Raw genomic sequence first — 22,254 nt, forward strand, 5'->3', positions numbered from 1 at the left:
GGTTCTGGTAGATACAATGAGTCAATGAACAACAGGAGGCAGGTAAGCAGTCTGTGTGAAGTGTCAATCTTTCTCCTGCATGGCGAGTCAGCAATGCTGCTGTGACTCTGTTTTTACCAGCTCCAGGAGGAGAGAGCAGAAGTCTATGATTGTAGGAGGAAAAGCAAGAAGCAGGGATCTGAGTGTGAAGGCCAGAGGCTTCAGTTCTCTCTCTCTGGAACCCTGGAAATTTAAAAAAGCTTTGGTGTCTCCAGGATTGAAACCTGGAGATTTCCCAGCTACGGTTATGATTTAAAACTCAGTGAAGATATCATAGCATGAAATAATAAAGCAATGTTAAGTTTCCAGGGGAAGCTGGGTCAAAACAGGTCACAGTGAGATAACAGGACCCTGGTATCATATGCAACTGTTTCCTTCCGGGGCCCTATTTTAATCCTGAGTTAATTCACTTTACTGATCCAGGGGTAGGTGTCACTTTCTGATGCTTTTCAGTTTGCCTCAAGTGAATCAGAGTCTTTTCATTCTACAGTATTAGCTCAAAACATTACGGGGTCAATATTCAAAGCAATTTAACTGGCCAGAAATGGCTCCTGGACTGTTAAATCACCTCTTCAGGGTTAACTGCTAATTTTCAGTGGCACTTAACTGGTTAGTGCCGCTGAAAACAGCCGGTTAGCACTGAACTGAAAACTGGCCACTGTGGGGGCGGAGTCAGCACTTGGCTAGTTAAATGCCAATATTCAGCACTTAACCAGTCAATGTAACTGCATAAATACGACCACATAAAAAGGCAGTCATGTTTATGCCCCATAGAGGGGCATAATCGAAAGGAGCGCCCAAGTTTTCCTGAGGACATCCTCGCAGGACGTCCGGGCGAAGGGGCGAGGAAACCCGTATTACCGAAACAAGATGGGCGTCCATCTTTCGTTTCGATAATACAGTCGGGGACGCCCAAATCGCGAAATTTAGGTCGACCTTAGAGATGGTCGTCCCCGATTTTTGGCGATAATGGAAACCGAGGACGCCCTTCTCAGAAATGACCAAATCCAAGCCCTATGGTCGTGGGAGGAGCCAGCATGCATATTGCACTGGTCCCCTTGACATGCCAAAACACCAACCGGGCACCCTACGGGTACTGCACTGGACTTCAGAAATTGCTCCCAGGTGCATAGCTCCCTTACCTTGTGTGCTGAGCCCCCCAAAACCCACTCCCCACAACTGTACATCACTACCATAGCCCTTATGGGTGAAGGGGGGCACCTACATCTGGGTACAGTGGGTTTGTGATGGGCTTTGAAGGGCTCACATTTACCACCACAAGTGTTAACAGGTGGGGGGGGGGGGGGGGGGGGATGGGCCTGGGTCCGCCTGCCTGAAGTGCACTGCACCCACTAAAATTGCTCCAGAGACCTGCATACTGCTGTCATGGAGCTGGGTATGATATTTGAGGCTGGAATAGAGGCTGGAAAAATATTTTTAAAAAGAATTTGAGGGTGGGAGGGGGTTAGTGACTACTGAGGGAGTAAGGGGCGGTCATCTGGTCATTTAGGGCACATTTTTGTGGCTTGGTCGTAAGAAAAAAAGGACCAGGTAAAGTCGTCCAAGTGTTTGTCAGGGACACCCTTCTTTTTTCCATTATCGGTCAAGGACACCCATTTGTTAGGCAAGCCCAAGTCCCACCTTTGCTACGCCTCCTACATGCCCCCGTGAACTTTGGTTGTTCCCGCGACGGAAAGCAGTTGAGGATGCCCAAAATCGGCTTTCGATTATGCTGATTTGGGCGACCCTGTGAGAAGGACGCCCATCTTGCAATTTGTGTCGAAAGATGGGCGCCCTTCTCTTTCAAAAATAAGCCTTATAGCCAGTTAAGTGCTGAACATCACACTTCACCGACTATGTGTTAGCTGGCTCCAGATACCTGGAAGCCCAGATATGGCCCGGCACTGAATTTCTGGGTTTAATGTCGCTGGCGGTCAGCAAAACGTTTAATATCGGACCCTACGAGATTGAGATCGTTCATTAACTACATAAATCTGCTGCTGGAGAATGGAGAAAAGGAGGTGGCATCAGAAGCATTTTGGGGCTTGGCTTCAAGTTAACTCTACTATGGTGATACCTCTTTGGGAATAATTTTATATGTAAAGCATGTTTTTACACACAGCTTTTATTAAACTGCATGGCCAAATATGTGCATGCAAGTATCCATGTTGACAAGAGCGGGAGTGGAGAGGCAGAGTTGGAGCTGAGATGTAATGTATAAGAGTATTTTATAAAATATACATGAGTACGTATGATTGGGAGTCTGCATTTAAGTGCCTCTTCCATGCGTATATGTACACAGCCCCATTTTAGACAGGTCCTAGAATTAGGAATTGAGATGCGCAGGTCAGGGCGCCTCGTTTCATCTATATTTTAGAACAGAATCTACCGACATAGAGCCTGTTCTAAAATACAGAAGAAATGAACATTTATGCGCCAGGTGTGCTGAATAAATATCAATTTTAGAAAAATAAACATATTTTTAAAAAATCAACAGGTTCAAAGCCAGCACATAACTGGTTATCTCTGTGATCTTGGAAACAAAACCTGTTACTATCCTGACTCTATTGCACACACCAGTTTCTTTTGCCAGTTTGGCATTTGGGGGGACAAAGGGAGCAACCCCTCATATTTCTCCAGGGGAGTGCTGCTCAATAGCAAAGGGAGAACCCCCACCCCCCCCATCCCTTCAGTGGAGTGCTGCTTAATATCAGCAGTTTACCAGATCCTAAATGTGCTTGGTAGCAGGAGTACCTCCCAACGTCAATCTTTTAGGACACTAGACGTTTAGTCTCCTTCTGAAATGAGAATAAATGTGTGATTACCTGCCCCACCCTTGTCCTGCCCTTGTCACACCCGGACCACGCCCCCATGCCATTTGTACGCACCTGGGTTTGATATGTGCATATCTTGGCTTTGTAAAATGGGGACCTAGATGTTTATACAAGATAAATAATTTAAGTGCCGATTTATGCACGAATCAAATGTGAATAAGGCTTGTAAAATAAGGAACATAGTATTGGTGCAAAATGCCAGCACAGCACCTAAACAGTATTCTGTAATGGTGTACATAAGTGGCACAGCGTGTAAGAGGGGTGTATATAGGAGCAGAGCATGGGCACGCCTCTCACTTCCTCTTACAGAATGCTGTATGCTACTTGCGTCCCTGCCATATTTACATATATATTGAAGAGGAGATACGAAAGACATTTAAATACCACCATGGAGTAAATAGACAGGAGGCGAGTCTAATGAGGGGGCATAGGGTGAAGGTGAAAGGGGATAGATTCAGAATTAACCTGAGGAACTACTTCCTTCACAGAAAGGGTGGTGAATTCGTGGAACAGCCTCCTGGTGGAAGTGGTGGAGACGAAAACTGTAACTGAATTAAAGAGAGGTTGGGACAAGTACATAGGACCTCTAAGGGAGTGACAGGGAGAGTAGATGGAATGGAGGAGCAGAGTGGAGAGGCCATATGCTCTTTATCTGCCTTCATTTTTCTCCGTTTCTATATGAGCTCTATGACTTATGTAACTACGGCTGTATAAATGTTGGTGTACCAACACCAGGTTACACTAGTATTCTATAATGGAATTTGGGTACTCAGATACCAAAATAATACATATCAACAGAACCAAAAGGAGGGGAGGAGGCGTTGCAATAATATACAAATCCTCCTTCACAGCAGAACCTGTCGCTAAACACTCATCCTCAACAATCAAAATCCTGGCATGCAAAATCACTGAAAAAACACTAACTGACCAACTATGCATCACATTATTCTACCACCCTCCAGGAAGCTGGACAAATGCCCAAGATGATTTCACACTCTTCGTATCTAAAAAATCTGCACCAAACACCCAAATGTCCTATTAATAGGTGACATAAACCTGCACCTAGAAAAACAAAAGCCGCATTGAGCCTGCCATGAGTGGGAAAGCGCGGGGTACAAATGTAACAAAAATAAAATAAAATGACACAAACACCAGAACACTAATGAACTTCATAAACCAATGGAACTTCATAACAGCACAAGGAGCCTCATCGCACACAAAAGGACACCAATTAGACATAGTAGCCCACAGATTCTCAACGAGTAACAACTACATATTAACAAACCACACATGGGAAGAGGTACCATGGTCAGACCACAGCAAGCTCACTTTCACACTACAATGGAAAAAAGCAGCAAGAAAAGAGAGTCACACACAATCACAACCAGAAGAAAAGCAGACAACCACATATTCTGGATAACAATAAATGAACTCAATGACATATCACCCAAGGATAAACACTTCATGAGAAACTTGGACGAAACAAGAGAAAACACACTAAACAAAATAGCACCACTCAAAACAAACACAAAAATAAAAAAAGAACCACATCCCTGGTTTAATGACAAACTATTACACATGAAGAAACTCTGTAGGAAACTCAAAGGAGCATGGGCCAAAAACAAAACAGAAGCAAACAAAACCATATGGAGAAAAGCCATAAGTACATACACAAACAGCATAAAGAAAACAAAAGCAGAACACTACAGTACATATACGAACCTCGACCAGAACAATATGAAAAAAATATTCAAACTCATGAACAAACTATTGAAAACAACTGAAATACCACCAACTGCAGACAAGCTTGATAATACTTCAAAAATAAAATAAGAAACACAAGATCAAACATTGCAAAACCACAAATAAACATCACAGACTACCTACAGTACTGCGAAACACATGACAACCACACCGCAGCAGACAGAATATGGACCACGTTCAAATCACCCCAACTAGACACAGTAAAGATACTATTGATAAAATACACGCATGCATATTGCCTACTTGACAAATGCCCCAACTACATGATCTAAAACCCACCAGACTGGTTCATCAAGTACCTCACCAAACACATCACATACATGTTTGAAAGAGGTCAATTTCCAAAAGACAAAGGCAACATAGTACTCACACCTATCCCCAAAAACACTACCAGTAAGATCAGTGATATCACAAATTGTAGACCAGTAGCCTCAATACCACAACTACTAATAATAATAATAACATTTATATAGCACTACCAGATCAAAACGATGGAAAGTCTAGTAACACAGCAACTAACGGAATACTTGACAAAATTCTCAGTTCTTCGTAAATCCCAATCAGGTTTCAGACCACAACACAGCATTGAAACAGTCATAACCACCCTGATAACGAATTTCAGAAGCATAATATGCCAAGGACAAAACATATTACTACTGTAATTCAACATGTCAAGTGTGTTCGACCTAGTAGACCACACCGCACTAATGACACTGCTCGATAACAAAGGAATCAGCAGTAAAATGGCAACATGGTTCAATGGCTTCCTAAAGACCAGATCCTACGTTGTAAAGATGTCCAACCAAACATCAGCCTCATAGATCTCTGAGTGCGGGGTACCACAGGGATCACCAATACTGTTCAATGTAATGATGGCGCCACTCAGAAAAAAAACTGGAATTAATGCAGACGACATAATCTTCATACCTTTCCAAAACAATATCACAAACATAAAGGACAAAATAAAAAAAAAAAGATCGGATCTCATGGAAGAATGGGCAACAATTTTCAAACTCAAACTAAACAGAGACAAAACGAAATTCCTAGTACTATCCAGCCACACAGCCCCACATCCTACCAAAAATTCACAATCAACCAACAAACATACCACTTCAAAATACAACTTAAAATAATAGGAATCATTCTCGACAAACATCTAACACTGGACAATCAAATATCAGCAGTAACATCAAAATGCTTCAGAACACTAAAGAAACTGAGAAGAATAAGAGACTAATTCCCTAGAAAATTTCCGGATACTGGTCCAATCAACAATACTATTGCAACTACACTACTGCAATGCAGCATACGTAGGGTGCAAGGAAAACACACTAAAATCACTGCAAACAGTCCAAAACACGGCAACAAGACTGATTTTCAAGAAATCAAAATACGAAAGTGCAACCCCACTGCTTGAAACACTACATTGGCTACCAGTCAAGGCAAGAATATTTTTCAAAGCGAGCACCCTAATCTTCAAGATACTATTTGGATTCGCACCTGAATATATGCTTAACATGATTGAACTATCCTCAAGAAATGCCAGCCCAGTAAACAGAAACTACCTCCTCCTACATCTACCCAACTGCAAAAACACCATCTACAAAACTATCTACACAGCAGGATTAAGCTATCAGGGTTCCAAATGGTGGAACTCGATACCGAAAACCATAACAAGCATCACAAATCTCCTCCGATTCAGATAAGAAATAAAAACCTACCTCTTCAAAAAATTCTATAGCTAATCACAACGATATCGTCGCCTTCCTTTCAAATCTAACCTTCAAAAGCTATATGAATAAACATCGCCAAAACTCTACAGCTGAACACAAAAGCTACCACTACCTTCTCCTCTTCAAATCTATCTTCAAAAACTCTATGAATAACCACACGAACTATAGATGCCGTCTCCACATTGCACAACGCTATTGTAACTCCACCAAAATGTAAATTGTAAGCCACTTTGAAGCAAAATTTGTTTTTGGATAACAGTGGAATACAAAAATGCATAAATAAATATAGAATAGATTCTCACTGTGTGACATTGGAATGCCTAAATGGATGCGCTCACTTATAGAACTGCCCCCAAAGACGGCAACTCCATAAAAGTGTGTCTAATTGTGGCTGCGATCTCATAATTGTGGTTTCGGTGACATCGTCCAGTAATGCCTGCCCAGGTCGTGACCCTATGCAGCATGTGTGACCCCTTTTGGGGTCCTGACCCACAGTTTGGGAAGCACTGCCTTAGAATACTAGCAGGACCAGGTTTGGGAACGAGTGCTATATGTGAACATGCTTGTGTATATATGTGCTGTGCCATAATGCCAGATCCCATTTGCTCTCTTAAGCTGGTTTTGTCTGTGCCGCTCCCTGCCCTCTTACATCAGTGAACTGTGTCTTCTTGCTGGCTGCGTGTGGGAGGAACTCCTCCTGTTCAGCCGTGGTTGATTCCTCTGCATCATATCTAAAAAAAAAAAAAAGAGAGAGAGTTGAGAGATAGCCATTACACATTCATGCACTGGGTCAGCCAGTTTAACTTTGAACACATCATATGAATTAGTTTCGCTAGTTCTGGATTCCAATGTTTTCTCTATGACACTGTCCAGCTGCCAAGACACAGGACACACAGAAAATTAGGGCCGAGAAAGACCACATGCACTATCTAGTCTCTGCTCAATTTCCTTCCTGCTGTGGTGCCTCAGGCCCTACTTAATCTCTGGCTCTATCTTCACCTCCACACAACTCACAACCCTTACTCCTTTACTGAATTCTGATAATGTATTTGCAACCACCACCTCCCCCGGAGGTTGCAGTATATTTCCTGAAGTTGCTCATCAATTCACCATCTTTAAGCTTTTCCGCTGAAAATGTCTGTGCGTTATTTATATTTCTGAGGTATTTGAAAATTGCGGAACACCCAGCCAGTCAAGTTTTCAGGATACTCACAATGAATATGTATGAGATTATGCAGTGGAGGCAGTGCACGTAGATTTATCTCATGCATGCTCATTGTGGATTTTCTGGAAACTTCATTAACTGGGTGTGTTCCGAGGACTGGGATGGGAACCCTGCTCTGGAGTATCTACATATGAGTGGAGGAGTAGCCTAGTAGTTAGTGCAATGGGCTGAGAACCTGGAGAACTGGGTTCAATTCCCACTACTGCTCCTTGTGAGTCTGGGCAAGTCACTTAACCCTACATTGCCCCAGGTACAACACACACATTTTTTTTTTTAAACATTTGTACCCCGCACTTTCCCACTCATGGCAGGCTCAATGCGGCTTACATGGGGCAATGGAGGGTTAAGTGACTTGCCCAGAGTCACAAGGAGCTGCCTGTGCCTGAAGTGGGAATCGAACTCAGTCCCTCAGTTCCCCGGGACCAAAGTCCACCACCCTAACCACTAGGCCACTCCTCCACATTAAGAGCCCACTAGAGAAAGTACCTGCCTATAATAAATGTAAACCACTTTGACTGTACCACAGAAAGGTGGTATATCAAATCCCATTACCTTTGCCCATATTCAAAAAGCCATTGAGGAAGAAAGCTAATCTAACAACTTTGGTTAAATGCAGTGGTGTAGCTATGTGGGGCCACGGGGGCCTGGGCCCCCCGTAGATTTGGCCCTGGACCCCCTGCCGATGACCCTCTTGACCTCCCCTCCTGCCGCCAACCCTCCCCCACTGCCGCCGTCGGCTACCTTTGCTGGCGGGGGACCCCAACCCCCGCCAGCCGAGGTCCTCTTCTTCCGGCGCAAGGCTTCGTTCTGTTTCTGTGAGTCTGACGTCCTGCACGTACAACGTGCAGGACGTCAGACTCACAGAAACAGAACGAAGCCTTGCGCCGGAAGAAGAGGACCTCAGCTGGCGGGGGGGGGGGGGGGGGCTAAAATGTGCCCCCTCATCTCGGGCTCTGGACCCCCCTTCTGCCGAAATCTGGCTACGCCCCTGGTTAAATGTATCCAGTTATTCAGCCCATAACCACTGGAGCTGAACATCCACTCCAAAATTAGCCAGGTGAAGTTGTCCAGTTCACTTTTAGTCTGCTAGTTGTCCAATCAGCACTCATTAGCCACAGGCAAAGAATACCCCCCAGTGTTTCCTCTTTTCTACCTGGGTAAATGTTGTGCCTGTTAACCACACAAACTATAGCTGGTTAGTGGGGAGATATTTTAACCATAAAGACTTTTCAGTTAACTCGAAGTCAGCTGAACAAACCTTTTTAGTATTGACTGCTAAGGTTCTTAAATATCATTTCTTGGCAGAAACTCTACATAGTTTGAGGTTGAAGTAATAACATGCACTAAAATTAGGATGAAGGGATGGTTTCAGTGTATAAAAATATGTGTGCTAATAAAAGCTGTTAATGTGAATGTACTCTCAGTGCTAAGGCATGCAACTAATCTGGATATGGAATCGCTTCCAGTGCAGGAAAGTCTGCTAAAATTTAGGCTGCTTTTTATGATTCACTTCTGTGTCTGGTAATATTGGGGTCGGTGTTCAGCCAGCGGGAGATAGCCCGCATAAGTGACACCTGCGGTCAGCGCTGAACCTGGAAATTCAATGCTGCGTCGTATCCGGCGATCGGCATTGAATTTCTTGGTTAATTTTTGGCTGCTGGAACTAACAGGTTAAGCTGGCAATCAGTGCTAACCAGTTAAGTTCCTAGCAGTTAACGACAGGACTGCTATTATGCGGTGATATAACCGGTTAGCTGTTATGCACTAACCATGAATATGTGATGGAAATAACCAGTTATCTCCTGCTGTATAATCACGGTTAGCCGGTTAAACAATTTAAGTGGTCTGTGGCTGTTGCTGACTGGTTAAATAGTGCTAATTATCGTGGGGTGGGGGGTGGGATTGTCTTTTGCTCATTCTGGTCTGGCCTGTGGAAGGACGTTTTACCTTCTGAAAGTTAGTCAAGAAATATGCTAAGTTAGTTCAACAAAAATGTATCCACTTAAATTCAGCTTGATCCAGTCCCCTTGTCCTGAGGACCCACCAGAATTCAGTGTCCTGGCACTAGCTCCGACAGCGATAAGGAGATAGAGAGAGAGAGATGAACAAAGAGGAAGGCAGAAGAGATAAAGAGACAAGACAAAAAAAATAGAGAGGGAATGGTACAGATACACTCTGTGGGTCAGAGAAAGTTTCTTCCTTAGGGTCTTACCCATCTTCCAGTGGCGTTTTTTCAACTTCAAAGCTGCCTCCATTCAACATCTGGGCCTCATCCATATCTCCCATTTTCTGCAGTTCCATGGTGGAATCATCTTTCTCCATGATGGATGAGGAAAGCAGGCAATGCTCTGAATCCTGTTGGATTTGATGCAGATGTGGGTTGGAGTGAGGTTAATGTTTTGCTCCTGTGTCTTCCTTAATTCAGGGAGAGCTTTCTAAAAAGGAGAACAGCAGAGGTATTAGATCAACCAGAGAAACAGTGAAAGCTGGGGGAATGATCAAACTATTTGAAAATAATTCATGCATACATACAGGGTGAAACAAAAAAAAGTAACTCCCTAGAGTTTTTTTGTAGTTTTCTCAGCAACCGCTTTGAATTTCAATGAGAAATTTTACATACTTATTTAGACATCATGCTTACGTATTATTATGAAACAACATTTAATGGGGGCGCTAGTGAGCTTCAGAGCTGATGGTAGCATAGGAGAGCAACTCCTGCAAATCACCCATTAAAATCAAATTTATCCTGTTTCATCACCCCTCAAAATCGATTTTATAATCACTATATTGTGTGCTAATGGAATCCCGTAAGGGAAACAAACACCCTAAAAAGGACCCGACCGCCATCTAAACAGCACGGAGGTAAACAAGAGGACAGCATGGCCCAAACAATACTTGAGGAAGTTAGTGCCCCGAAAGACCTCCTCGCTAACAAAAAAGATGATATATCTGAAATTAAAGAGGACATTGCATCTCTTTAAAACGATCTTACTCAGCTTCGCACTCATGTTGACACAGTGGAACACAAACAAGCAGCCACTGACGACAGCATCAAAGACTTATGACGCCATTTTAAATACGTGGCCACGCTGAAGCACGAACTAGATGATGCAAACAATACAGCCCGCAAATAGAATGTTCACATCCTCGGCCTGCTCGAGGGTTCAGATCTCCCTACGTTTGTGCATACCTTCCTTATATCATTGCTGGACCTGAAATTTGAACAAGCGCTAGAGATTGAAGCAGCTCATCTTGTGCCTTCACATCATGCAGCGCAAGCTAAATATCCCAGACCCATTCTGGTCAAGCTACTCCGGTACTCACAAACTGTTACTATCATTAAATGCGCAAAAATGAGTACCCCTTTGAAGTTTGAAGGTCAAACAATACTAATAGTTTCTGATGTGAGTAAAAACACTGCATGCTGCCGTAAACAGCTGCTGGCCTTCAGACCTTGCCTCAAAGAAATCAATGCCAGTTATGGCCTTCTGTACCCTGCTTGTATGAGGGTAACTTAACAACCACACAAAAGATTTCACAGAACCGGACGATTTGGAAACTATTGCACCAGCTCTATTGACCAAATATAATTATAACTACCATCTGGATAAGCGTATGTGTCTCTGCCTAAATAAGCTCTCTAGCTCTCAGATGACAATGACATTTGAATCACAGGGAAAGTGAGGAAAGGAAAAAAAATCCTCAGCATTATTAATACTGTTCATGTTTGATCTGTGGTTTTTCTTTTTTTTCACTATAATTCATCCACTCATTGTTAATATCTGCAAACATTGTTTGATTAGTTAGTGATATATGTGCTACTTATGTGGTGATGTACCTTAGTATTTTACTATAATACCAGTTACTTCATAGCAGGATAGAACTCATTGGTTTAATGACATTTTTTGGTGATTGCTATTTGAGCTCCTTCACTGTGCTGCATCTGCTGGTCTTGCTGACCCACAGTATGTTTTGCCTGTACACCCTCTTTATGTATGGGCACAAGGTAAGACATGGATATATTATATATATCTTTTTCAATGTCTATTACTGCTTGATTATTTGCATAACATTAACATGTTTGTGCAATTTGTTCTAAAATCTCTTATTTGTATATATTTGGAGGAATGGCCTAGTGGTTAATGCAGCGGACTTTGATCCTGGGAAACTGAGTTTGATTCCCACTGCAGCTCCTTGGGACTCTGGACAAGTCACTTAACCCTCCATTGCCCCTGGTACAAAATAAGTACCTGAATATATGTAAACCGCTTTGAATGTAGTTGCAAAAACCTCAGAAAGAGTTGCAAAAACCTCAGAAAGGCTGTATTATCAAGTCCCATTTCCATTTCATTTGCATATCTCTCAATGCCAAAGGGATACATAACCCTATTAACAGAACTAAAATATTATCATACTTGTCTAAATTTTCACCAGACATTGTGCTAATACAAGAGAGACACCTGTCTGCCACTGATACCCTTAAATTCACTTGGCCTTTCCACCCTTATATTCCCCTGAGGATGGTAAAAAGAATGGCAAACTGGTGCTGATAGAAAGGATACCTGACATTAAAATTATATCCCACGCTACTGACTCCTTTGGCAGATGGATTAAAATCACATTGAGTGTTAATAATAAACAGATACATTCACCCAAATAATATTGCTGACTTGATTATTGTTGAAGGGGATCACCACTTGAATTATAGCTGGTGACTATTAATATGATTATTAGTCTGGACTATGATAGGAAATCTGCAGCATCTTTTTAAAAAAGTAGATTTTGGTTCAAGTTGATGGATATCGCTCAACAATTAAATCTAGTGGATCCTTGGTGAGCATTTCAGCCTAATGACAGAGCATATACCTTCTTTTCTCCACCTCATTCATCTTACTCCTGTATTGACTGTTTCCTTATTTCAAGCTGTTTATTACAGCAAGTACAACATACTGAAATTGAAGCCATAACAGTGTCAGATCACGCACTCATAACCTTGCAACTAGCAAACTTAATAAGATCTTGCAATATATTCACAGAAACCAGGTTCATCCAAGAGGGAGGAATTAAATCGCCTTGAAGATTATTTGTCATCTGCCCTCACTGATTATTTTGAATTAAATATGGTGTAAGATACAGACTGGATCACAACTTGGGATGCCTTTAAAGCGTATATAAGGGGAGTGATCATTTCTTACTCTGCCAACATACGGAGAAAGACTGAAAAAGAAATCAATGATCTCGAAAGTGAGATCAAACGACTGAAAAAACATCATTATCAAAGCTCGTCTGACATGGATGTCCTGGAAGCACTGCACAAATTTCATTACACTTATAACACTATATTAAGCAAACGAGCTACCAAATCTACCTTTCAACATGCTGCCACCTACCATGATGAACATGATAAAAGCAGGACATTTATTAGCTAATTATTTGACGTCAAAGAAATATTATGGCAAACAAAAACTCATCTCAGCAATTAGTCACCAAGGACTCCAAAATCTTCATCTGTTTTCAGGATTATTACACTGAACTATATCCGATGCAAACCAAATCTACTGAACTGGATACCCACTTTCTACATGACCTACCTCATCAAGTCATTGACTCCCATGAGAACCTATCCTTCACCAAACTCATCACCTGAGGATGAAATATTATGCACTATAAAAAGAATGGCCAAGCACAAAACACCTGGGACTGACAGCCTCCCAGGTGAATTTTTCTCTGCATTCTAGTCGATACTTGTACCCAAAATGGCTTTCTTTTTTGACCACTTGATTGCTACCAATTCAGTTCATAGCTCATTCACAGAAGCAACTATAACTGTATTACCAAAACCTGGAAGACATCCTCAATTGGTACAGAGTTATAATAAATAAATGTTGATGCCAAGATCTTTACCAAGCTTCTGGCCTCTCATTTGCAAACTATATTACCCAAAATAATTGAGTCTGACCAAAACGGATTTATGTTTGGTCGAATGCCCTGCAATGATAATACCAGACTGTTTGCTAACCTTCTATCTGCTGCTGCTTCCACAACACTGTTGTCCTTGGACTGATGCTGAAAAGGCCTTTCACCCTGTTGAATGGCCTTTTCTTTTCCAAACACTTACTGGTTTGGCTTTTCACAACAAGCTATCAACATCATTAAAATTCTTTACCAATCGCTGACTACTAACATACGGATTAACAACAAATCATCCAAAACCTTCCATCCAACAAGAAGAATGAGTCAAGGGTTCTTTTGTTGCCTTTGCTCTTCCATATAGCATTGGAACCTCTGCTTTTAATGATACGCAATAACCCTTCTATCCAAGACCACAAAGCTATCTATCTCCTTACGCCAATGACATTCTGCTCTATGTCACACCAAACTCAATTCCTTTTCTCCTCGATACAATAAATGCTTACTCCAAGTCCTCTGGATACAAATTTAACCAGTACAAGACTGAGCTTATGTCCCTTAACTGTCCTGAAATACAATCAGAGGTTGCCACCTATGCATTTATGTGGGCACTGAACAAGCTAAAATATTTGGGCATTCTTTTTGGTCCGACCATAGAAGAAACAATACATTTGAATAGCGACCACCTCTTAAAGACTGTTAAAGAACTGACTTCCAAATGCCCCCCCCCCCCCCCAAGTTATCATGGTGGGGAAGGCTTGACATGATCAAGATGATGATAGCTCCAAAAATCATCTACATCTCAAACATGCTTCCCTTCTTGCTGGAACGTAATACTTATAATAATATTTAGAAGCCTAGTGTCATGTCCCCTACCTCAACGCAAGTGGCATCCTTGGGCTGCACAGGGTCCCGTCGACACACATACTTGACTGGCACAGCCCTGAGCCATGTGTATGTAGTTCTTCTCTGGCTGCAGGCTCCTTGATTGCTTTGCTTCCATGCACCTGGCTCTGCTCTCTCTCTGCCTGGCTTCCCTTGCTTCTCTCCTATTGGTCTTCCAGGTCCTCCTTCCCCTGCTCTTGTCCTATGTCTGTGCCCCTTCTCCCTGCTGATGTCAGACGCCAGCACTTTTATCAGCTGAGCTCTCCCTAGACTCCTTGCTTCGGCTTCTACTTTGGTAGGTGTTACTTGCTCAGTAGTGTGCTTCTCCTCTACTTTTTTCTTCGTTGCTGACTTAGCCTGTACCTGGATTACTCTCATGTCTGCTGCCTGCCTACTGACTCTGCCTGTACCTGGATTACTCTTGTGTCTGCTGCCTGCCTACTGACCTTGCCTATACCTGGATTACTCTCTTGACCTGCTGACTGCCTACTGACTCTGCCTGTACCTGGATCACTCTCTTGCCTGCTGCCTGTGTCAGGCATGCCAAGTGGAGATGTGAGCCCTTGTGCTCGATGGAGGAAGAATTCCCGGTCAGCGCAGGTGAAACCCGGGGTTGTCCACCTGCCAAGCATAACTTGGTCCGAGTACCGGGCTCGGCAGCACTCTACTTGGTACAAGAACTCACAGGTCTGACACCAAGACATATCTTTGAATTTGAGTGGTGGAATAAATATGCTTTACAGTTAGGAGGTAGTGTTCTATTGTGGATTAAAAACTGGTTAAAAGATAGAAAACAGAGAGTAGGGTTAAATGGTCAGTATTCTCAATGGAGAAGGGTAGTTAGTGGGGTTCCCCAGGGGTCTGTGCTGGGACCACTGCTTTTTAACATTTTATAAATGACCTAGGGATGGGAGTAACTAATGAGGTAATTAAATTTGCTGATGACAGAAAGTTATTCAAAGTCGTTAAATCGCGGGAGGATTGTGAAAAATTACAAGCGGACCTTACAAGACTGGGAGACTGGGCACCTAAATGGCAGATGACGTTTTATGTGAGCAACTGCAAAGTGATTCATGTGGGAAAGAGGAACCCAAATTATAGCTGTGTCATGCAAGGTTCCACGTTAGGAGTCACGGACCAATTCTGGTCGCCACATCTCAAAAAAGATATAGTGGAATTAGAAAAGGTACAGAGAAGGGCGACGAAAATGATAAAGGGATTGGGACGACTTCCCTATGCGGAAAGGCTAAAGCGGCTAGGGCTCTTCAGCTTGGAGAAAAGATGGCTGAGGGGAGATATGATAGAGGTCTATAAAATAATGAGTGGAGTTGAACGGGTAGATGTGAAGCGTCTGTTTACGCTTTCCAAAAATACTAGGACTTAGGGGCATGCGATGAAGCTACAATGTAGTAAATTTAAAACGAATTGGAGAAAATTTTTCTTCACTCAACGTGTAATTAAACTCTGGCATTCGTTACCAGAGAATGTGGTAAAGGCTGTTAGCTTAGCGGAGTTTAAAAAAGGATTTACCTCAAGAAAATAAACATTCCTTAGACCTCACAGCGTTTTTGGAAACTTCTGAAATAGAACAATACAACCTGCAACATTGATAGCAACTGTAGCTTTAACTCCAGACAAACAGTGGCTCTTTCGTCTATTTTTTAAGGACAGGGATAAATTATTCCTGGGCTTAAGAATAAATATGTTTCCTGATATTACAAAAGAAACTCAGAAATGGCGTAAACAATTTTTGTTACTAAAACCTGCTGTTCTCCAATTAGGAGGTGTTTTCTATTTAAGGTTTCCCTGCAAATGTATCGTATGTTTTGATTCATGCAAATATGTTTTTTTGGACCCTTCACAATTAACATCTTTCATATCTTCTAAAAGAACTAGAGGGGTTCAAGTTAATTAATAATTTCTGTCCCTTCTAGGTTCTGAATAACCTTTTTCAATTTTCCTTTTGATTTTCCTGTTTTTGAAATCTTAGAGCCATATTATGGTGGACTTGAGTGTTTAAACAGTACTTATTTATATTACTTTATATTTTCCTAGTAAATTCTAAAATGTATTAACACTTTCTGAATCAAGTATATAACCTTGAAAAGATGTAAAAAAAAATTTGCAAAAATAAAAATAAAAAGGTTTGAACGGCTTCCTAAAGGAAAAGTCCATAGACCATTATTAAATGGACTTGGAGAAAATCCACTATTTCTGGGATAAGCAGTATAAAATGTTTTGTACTTTTTTTGGATCTTGCCAGGTATTTGTGACCTGGATTGGACACTGTTGGAAACAGGATGCTAGGCTTGATGAACCTTTGTTCTTTCCCAGTATGGCAATACTTATGTACTTCCCTTCTCTTCCTTCACCTACATGAAAGGGTATGATACATACCTGTAGCAGTTGTTCTCCGAGGACAGCAGGCTGATTGTTCTCACGACTGGGGTTGACGTCCGCGGCAGCCCCCACCAACCGGAAGAAGCTTCGCGGGACGGTCGGCACGCAGGCCACGCCCACCGCGCATGCGCGGCCGCCTTCCCGCCCTTGCGCGACCGCTCCCGCCAGTTGAATGACAAGCAATAAAATATGAAACACACAACTCCAAAGGGGAGGAGGGAGGGTAGGTGAGAACAATCAGCCTGCTGTCCTCGGAGAACAACTGCTACAGGTATGTATCATACCCTTTCTCCGAGGACAAGCAGGCTGCTTGTTCTCACGACTGGGGTATCCCTAGCTCTCAGGCTCACTCAAAACAATAACCCAGGTCAATTGAACCTCGCAACGGCGAGGGTACAACAGAAATTGACCTACGAAGAACAACTAACTGAGAGTGCAGCCTGACCAGAATAAATTCGGGTCCTGGAGGGTGGAGTTGGATTTACACCCCAAACAGATTCTGCAACACCGACTGCCCGAACCGACTGTCGCGTCGGGTATCCTGCTGGAGGCAGTAATGAGATGTGAATGTGTGGACAGATGACCACGTCGCAGCCTTGCAGATCTCTTCAATAGTGGCTGACTTCAAGTGGGCCACCGACGCTGCCATGGCTCTGACACTATGAGCCGTGACATGACCCTCAAGAGCCAGCCCAGCCTGGGCGTAAGTGAAGGAAATGCAATCTGCTAGCCAATTGGAGATGGTGCGTTTCCCGACAGCGACCCCTAGCCTGTTAGGGTCGAAAGAAATAAACAATTGGGCGGACTGTCTGTTGGGCTGTGTCCGCTCCAAGTAGAAGGCCAATGCTCTCTTGCAGTCCAATGTGTGCAACTGACGTTCAGCAGGGCGGGTATGCGGCCTGGGGAAGAATGTTGGCAAGACAATTGACTGGTTAAGATGGAACTTCGACACCACCTTCGGCAGGAACTTTGGGTGAGTGCGGAGCACTACTCTGTTGTGATGAAATTTAGTATATGGAGCATCAGCTACTAGGGCTTGAAGCTCACTGACCCTACGAGCTGAAGTAACTGCCACCAAGAAAATGACCTTCCAGGTCAAGTACTTCAGATGGCAGGTATTCAGTGGCTCAAAAGGAGGTTTCATCAGCTGGGTGAGGACGACGTTGAGATCCCATGACACAGTAGGAGGCTTGATAGGGGGCTTTGACAAAAGCAAGCCTCTCATGAATCGAACGACTAAAGGCTCTCCAGAGATGGCTTTACCTTCCACACGATAATGGTAAGCACTAATCGCACTAAGGTGATTCCTTACTGAGTTGGTCTTGAGGCCAGACTCTGATAAGTGCAGAAGGTATTCAAGCAGGTTCTGTGCAGGGCAAGAACGAGGTTCTAAGGCCTTGCTCTCACACCAAACGACAAACCTCCTCCACTTGAAAAAGTAACTCTTTTTAGTGGAATCCTTCCTAGAGGCAAGCAAGACCCGGGAGACACCCTCAGACAGACCCAACGCAGCGAAGTCTACGCCCTCAACATCCAGGCCGTGAGAGCCAGGGATTGAAGGTTGGGGTGCAGCAACGCTCCGTCGTTCTGCGAAATGAGAGTCGGAAAACACTCCAATCTCCACGGTTCTTCGGAGGACAACTCCAGAAGAAGAGGGAACCAGATCTGACGGGGCCAAAAGGGCGCTATCAGAATCATGGTGCCGCGGTCTTGCTTGAGCTTCAGTAAGGTCTTCCCCACCAAAGGTATGGGAGGATAAGCATACAGGAGGCCGGTCCCCCAATGAAGGAGAAAGGCATCTGACGCTAGCCTGCCGTGTGTCTGAAGTCTGGAACAGAACAGAGGCAGCTTGTGGTTGGTCTGAGAGGCGAAAAGATCCATCGAGGGGGTGCCCCACTCTCGGAAGATCTTGCGTACCACTCTGGAATGGAGCGACCACTCGTGCGGTTGCATGACTCTGCTCAGTCTGTCGGCCAGACTGTTGTTTACGCCTGCCAGGTACGTGGCTTGGAGAAGCATGCCGAACCGACACGCCCAACGCCACATACCGACGGCTTCCTGACACAGGGGGCGAGATCCGGTGCCCCCCTGCTTGTTGACGTAATACATTGCAACCTGATTGTCTGTCCGAATTTGGATAATTTGGCAGGACAGCCGATCTCTGAAAGCCTTCAGTGCGTTCCAGATCGCTCGGAGCTCCAGGAGGTTGATCTGCAGATCCTTTTCCTGGAGGGACCACAGACCCTGGGTGTGAAGCCCATCGACATGGGCTCCCCACCCCAGGCGAGATGCATCCGTCGTCAGCACTTTCGTGGGCTGCGGAATTTGGAATGGACGTCCCAGGGTCAAATTGGTCCGTATGGTCCACCAGAGCAGTGAAGTGCGGCAACTGGTGGAGAGGCGGATGACATCCTCTAGATTCCCGGTGGCTTGGAACCACTGGGAAGCTAGGGTCCATTGAGCAGATCTCATGTGAAGACGAGCCATGGGAGTCACATGAACTGTGGAGGCCATATGACCCAGAAGTCTCAACATCTGCCGAGCTGTGATCTGCTGAGACGCTCTGGTCTGCGAAGCCAGGGCCAAGAGATTGGTGGCCCTCGCTTCGGGAAGGTAGGCCTGAGCCGTCTGGGAATTCAGCAGCGCTCCTATGAATTCCAGAGACTGAGTTGGCTGGAGATGGGACTTTGGGTAATTTATCACAAACCCCAGCAGCTCCAGAAGTTGAATAGTGCACTGCATGGACCGGAGGGCTCCGGCCTCCGAGGTGTTCTTGACCAGCCAATCGTCGAGATATGGGAACACGTGCACTCCCAGCTTGCGTAGGTAGGCCGCTACCACCACGAGGCACTTTGTAAACACTCGTGGGGCAGAGGCGAGCCCAAAGGGCAGCACACAATACTGAAAGTGCCGTGCGCCCAGGCGGAATCTGAGATACTGTCTGTGAGCTGGCAGTATCGGGATGTGAGTGTATGCGTCCTTTAAATCCAGGGAACATAGCCAATCGTTTTTCTGAATCATTGGCAGAAGGGTGCCCAAGGAAAGCATCCTGAACTTTTCTTTGACCAGGAATTTGTTCAGGCCTCTCAGGTCTAGGATGGGACGCATCCCCCCTGTTTTCTTTTCCACAAGGAAGTACCTGGAATAGAATCCCTGCCCTTCCTGCCCGGGTGGTACGGGCTCGACCGCATTGGCGCTGAGAAGGGCGGAGAGTTCCTCTGCAAGTACCTGCTTGTGATGGGAGCTGAAAGACTGAGCTCCCGGAGGACAATTTGGAGGCAGGGAGGCCAAATTCAGGGCGTATCCGTACCGCACTATTTGGAGAACCCACTGGTCGGAGGTTATGAGAGGCCACCTTTGGTGAAAGAATTTTAACCTCCCTCCGACCGGCAGGTCGTCCGGTACGGACACTTGTAGGGCGGCTATGTTCCCATGGATCCAGTCAAAAGCCCGTCCCCGGCTTTTGCTGTGGAGGCGCAGGGGGCTGCTTAGGCGCACGCTGCTGACGGGAACGAGCGCGCTGGGGCTGTCCCTGTGCCTGACGAGGCCTTCGGGCCGGCTGGTTGTACCTACGCTTCGCAAAAGAATAGGGTGCAGCCTGCCGAGCCCGGGAAAAACGCCCGCCCGCGGGGGCGGGTGCTGAAGGCGCCCGGTGGGAGAGCTTGTCGAGAGCGGTTTCCCGCTGATGCAGTTGGTCAACCATCTGCTCGACCTTCTCGCCAAAAATATTATCCCCCCGGCAAGGGACGTCAGCCAGTCTCTGCTGGGTGCGGTTGTCCAGGTCAGAGGCGCGCAGCCATGAGAGCCTGCGCATCACTATACCTTGGGCCGCAGCACGAGATGCCACGTCACAGGTGTCAAAAATCCCCCTGGACAGGAACTTTCTGCACGCCTTCAGCTGCCTGACCACCTCCTGATAAGGCCTGGACTGCTCCGGCGGGAGCTTATCGACCAGGTCCGCCAGCTGTTGCACATTGGTCCGCATGTGGATGCTCATATAGAGCAGGTAAGATTGGATGCGGGTCACGAGCATGGAGGATTGGTAGGCCTTCCTCCCAAATGAGTCCAGAGTGCGAGACTCCCGCCCCGGGGGCGCCGAGGCGGTATCCCTCGAACTCCGTGCCCTCTTGAGAGCAGAATCCACGACCGCTGAGTCATGGGGCAACTGGGGCCGCATGAGCTCTGGGTCAGAGTGGATCCTGTACTGGGACTCTGCTTTCTTGGGAATGGTGGGGTTAGTTAGTGGTCGCACCCAGTTCCGAAGCAGCGTCTCCTTCAGGACATTGTGCAGCGGTACCGTGGAGGACTCTCTAGGTGGTGATGGATAGTCGAGGACCTCGAGCATCTCGGCCCTCGGCTCTTCCACAGAGACCACGGGAAAGGGAATGCTTATAGACATATCCCGCACAAAGGAGGCAAAGGAGAGACTCTCAGGAGGTGAGAGCTTCCTCTCCGGTGACGGCGTGGGGTCCGAGGGAAGGCCCGTAGACTCCTCTGAGGAGAAATATCTCGGGTCCTCCTCTTCCCCCCACGAGTCCTCATCCTCGGTATCGGACATTAGCTCATGTAGCTGAGTCCGGTACCGGGCCCGGCTCGACGTCGAGGCACCAAGGTCTCGGTGTCGTCGAGCGGTGGACTCCCGCGCCGGCGGGGACGGAGCTCCCTCCATCGACGTCGACGGGGACTCCACCTGCGTGGCGGTCGAGACCGGCACCGCAAGCGGCGGCGGTGTCGACAGCCCCGGCGCCGGGCTAGAGCTCGCCGGCGCCACAGTCATCGGCGCCGGGGGCGCAAGCACCCCCGACGCCGGCACAGCCTGGCGCATCAGCCCTTCCAGGATCCCCGGAAGGATGGCTCTGAGGCACTCGTCCAGGCCCGCTGCCGGGAAAGGCGGTGGGGCCGGTAAGGGTGTCGGTGCCAGAAGCTGCTGGGGGCCAGGAGACGGCACCGAGGTGCCGGAACCCCGACGCGTCGGTACCTCCACCACCGACGGAGATCTCTCCTCTCTGCGATGACGCTTCGGCGTCGACTCCTCTTCAGGGTGCACCGAGGGCTCCCGGTGACGGCGCTTCTTATCTTTTTTCCGGTGCACGTCACCGGCGCCGGAGGGCATGGAGGAGGAGGAGGTCGATCCCCCTCGGTCTCGAGGTACCGGGTCCGACAGGGTTCGGTCCGTGGCTCACGAGTTGAGGGAGTGACCGGGGCCGACTGCCCACGCGGCCTCTCAACCCCACTCTCACCGGCGGACCGGCGGGCCAACGGGACCTGTTCTCCTGGGGTCGCTGCCATCGGTGCCGATGTCTCGGGCATCGATACCGGTACCGAAGAACCGGCCTTCGATACCGATGCCGTCGAGGTCGACGTCGAGGGGCCAGCGCAAGTTCCAAAAAGACGGTCCCGCAGAACTTGCCTCGCAACCTGAGTCCGTTTCCGGAGACCGAGACACAAAGCGCACGACTTGAGA

At 46.0% G+C, this 22,254-nt stretch overlaps 1 protein-coding gene across 4 annotated transcripts in view; it reads right to left on the bottom strand.

Moving 5' to 3' along the window:
* The window catches only part of SLC38A5 (solute carrier family 38 member 5), a 181,322-nt gene that overhangs the window by 45,265 nt on the left and 113,803 nt on the right, over positions 1-22,254 (bottom strand). For all 4 annotated transcript variants that reach the window (XM_030193955.1, XM_030193957.1, XM_030193954.1 and 1 more), the window contains 2 exons: positions 9,808-10,030; positions 7,020-7,101 (listed from right to left, as the gene is read on the bottom strand). In XM_030193955.1, the coding sequence (XP_030049815.1) occupies positions 7,020-7,101; positions 9,808-9,917 (192 nt within the window). In that variant the 5' untranslated portion in view covers positions 9,918-10,030. The remainder of the gene's footprint in view (positions 1-7,019; positions 7,102-9,807; positions 10,031-22,254) is intronic.

The sequence above is a fragment of the Microcaecilia unicolor genome, chromosome 2 (genome assembly GCF_901765095.1).
Source record: "Microcaecilia unicolor chromosome 2, aMicUni1.1, whole genome shotgun sequence".
NCBI classification, from domain to species: domain Eukaryota; kingdom Metazoa; phylum Chordata; class Amphibia; order Gymnophiona; family Siphonopidae; genus Microcaecilia; species Microcaecilia unicolor.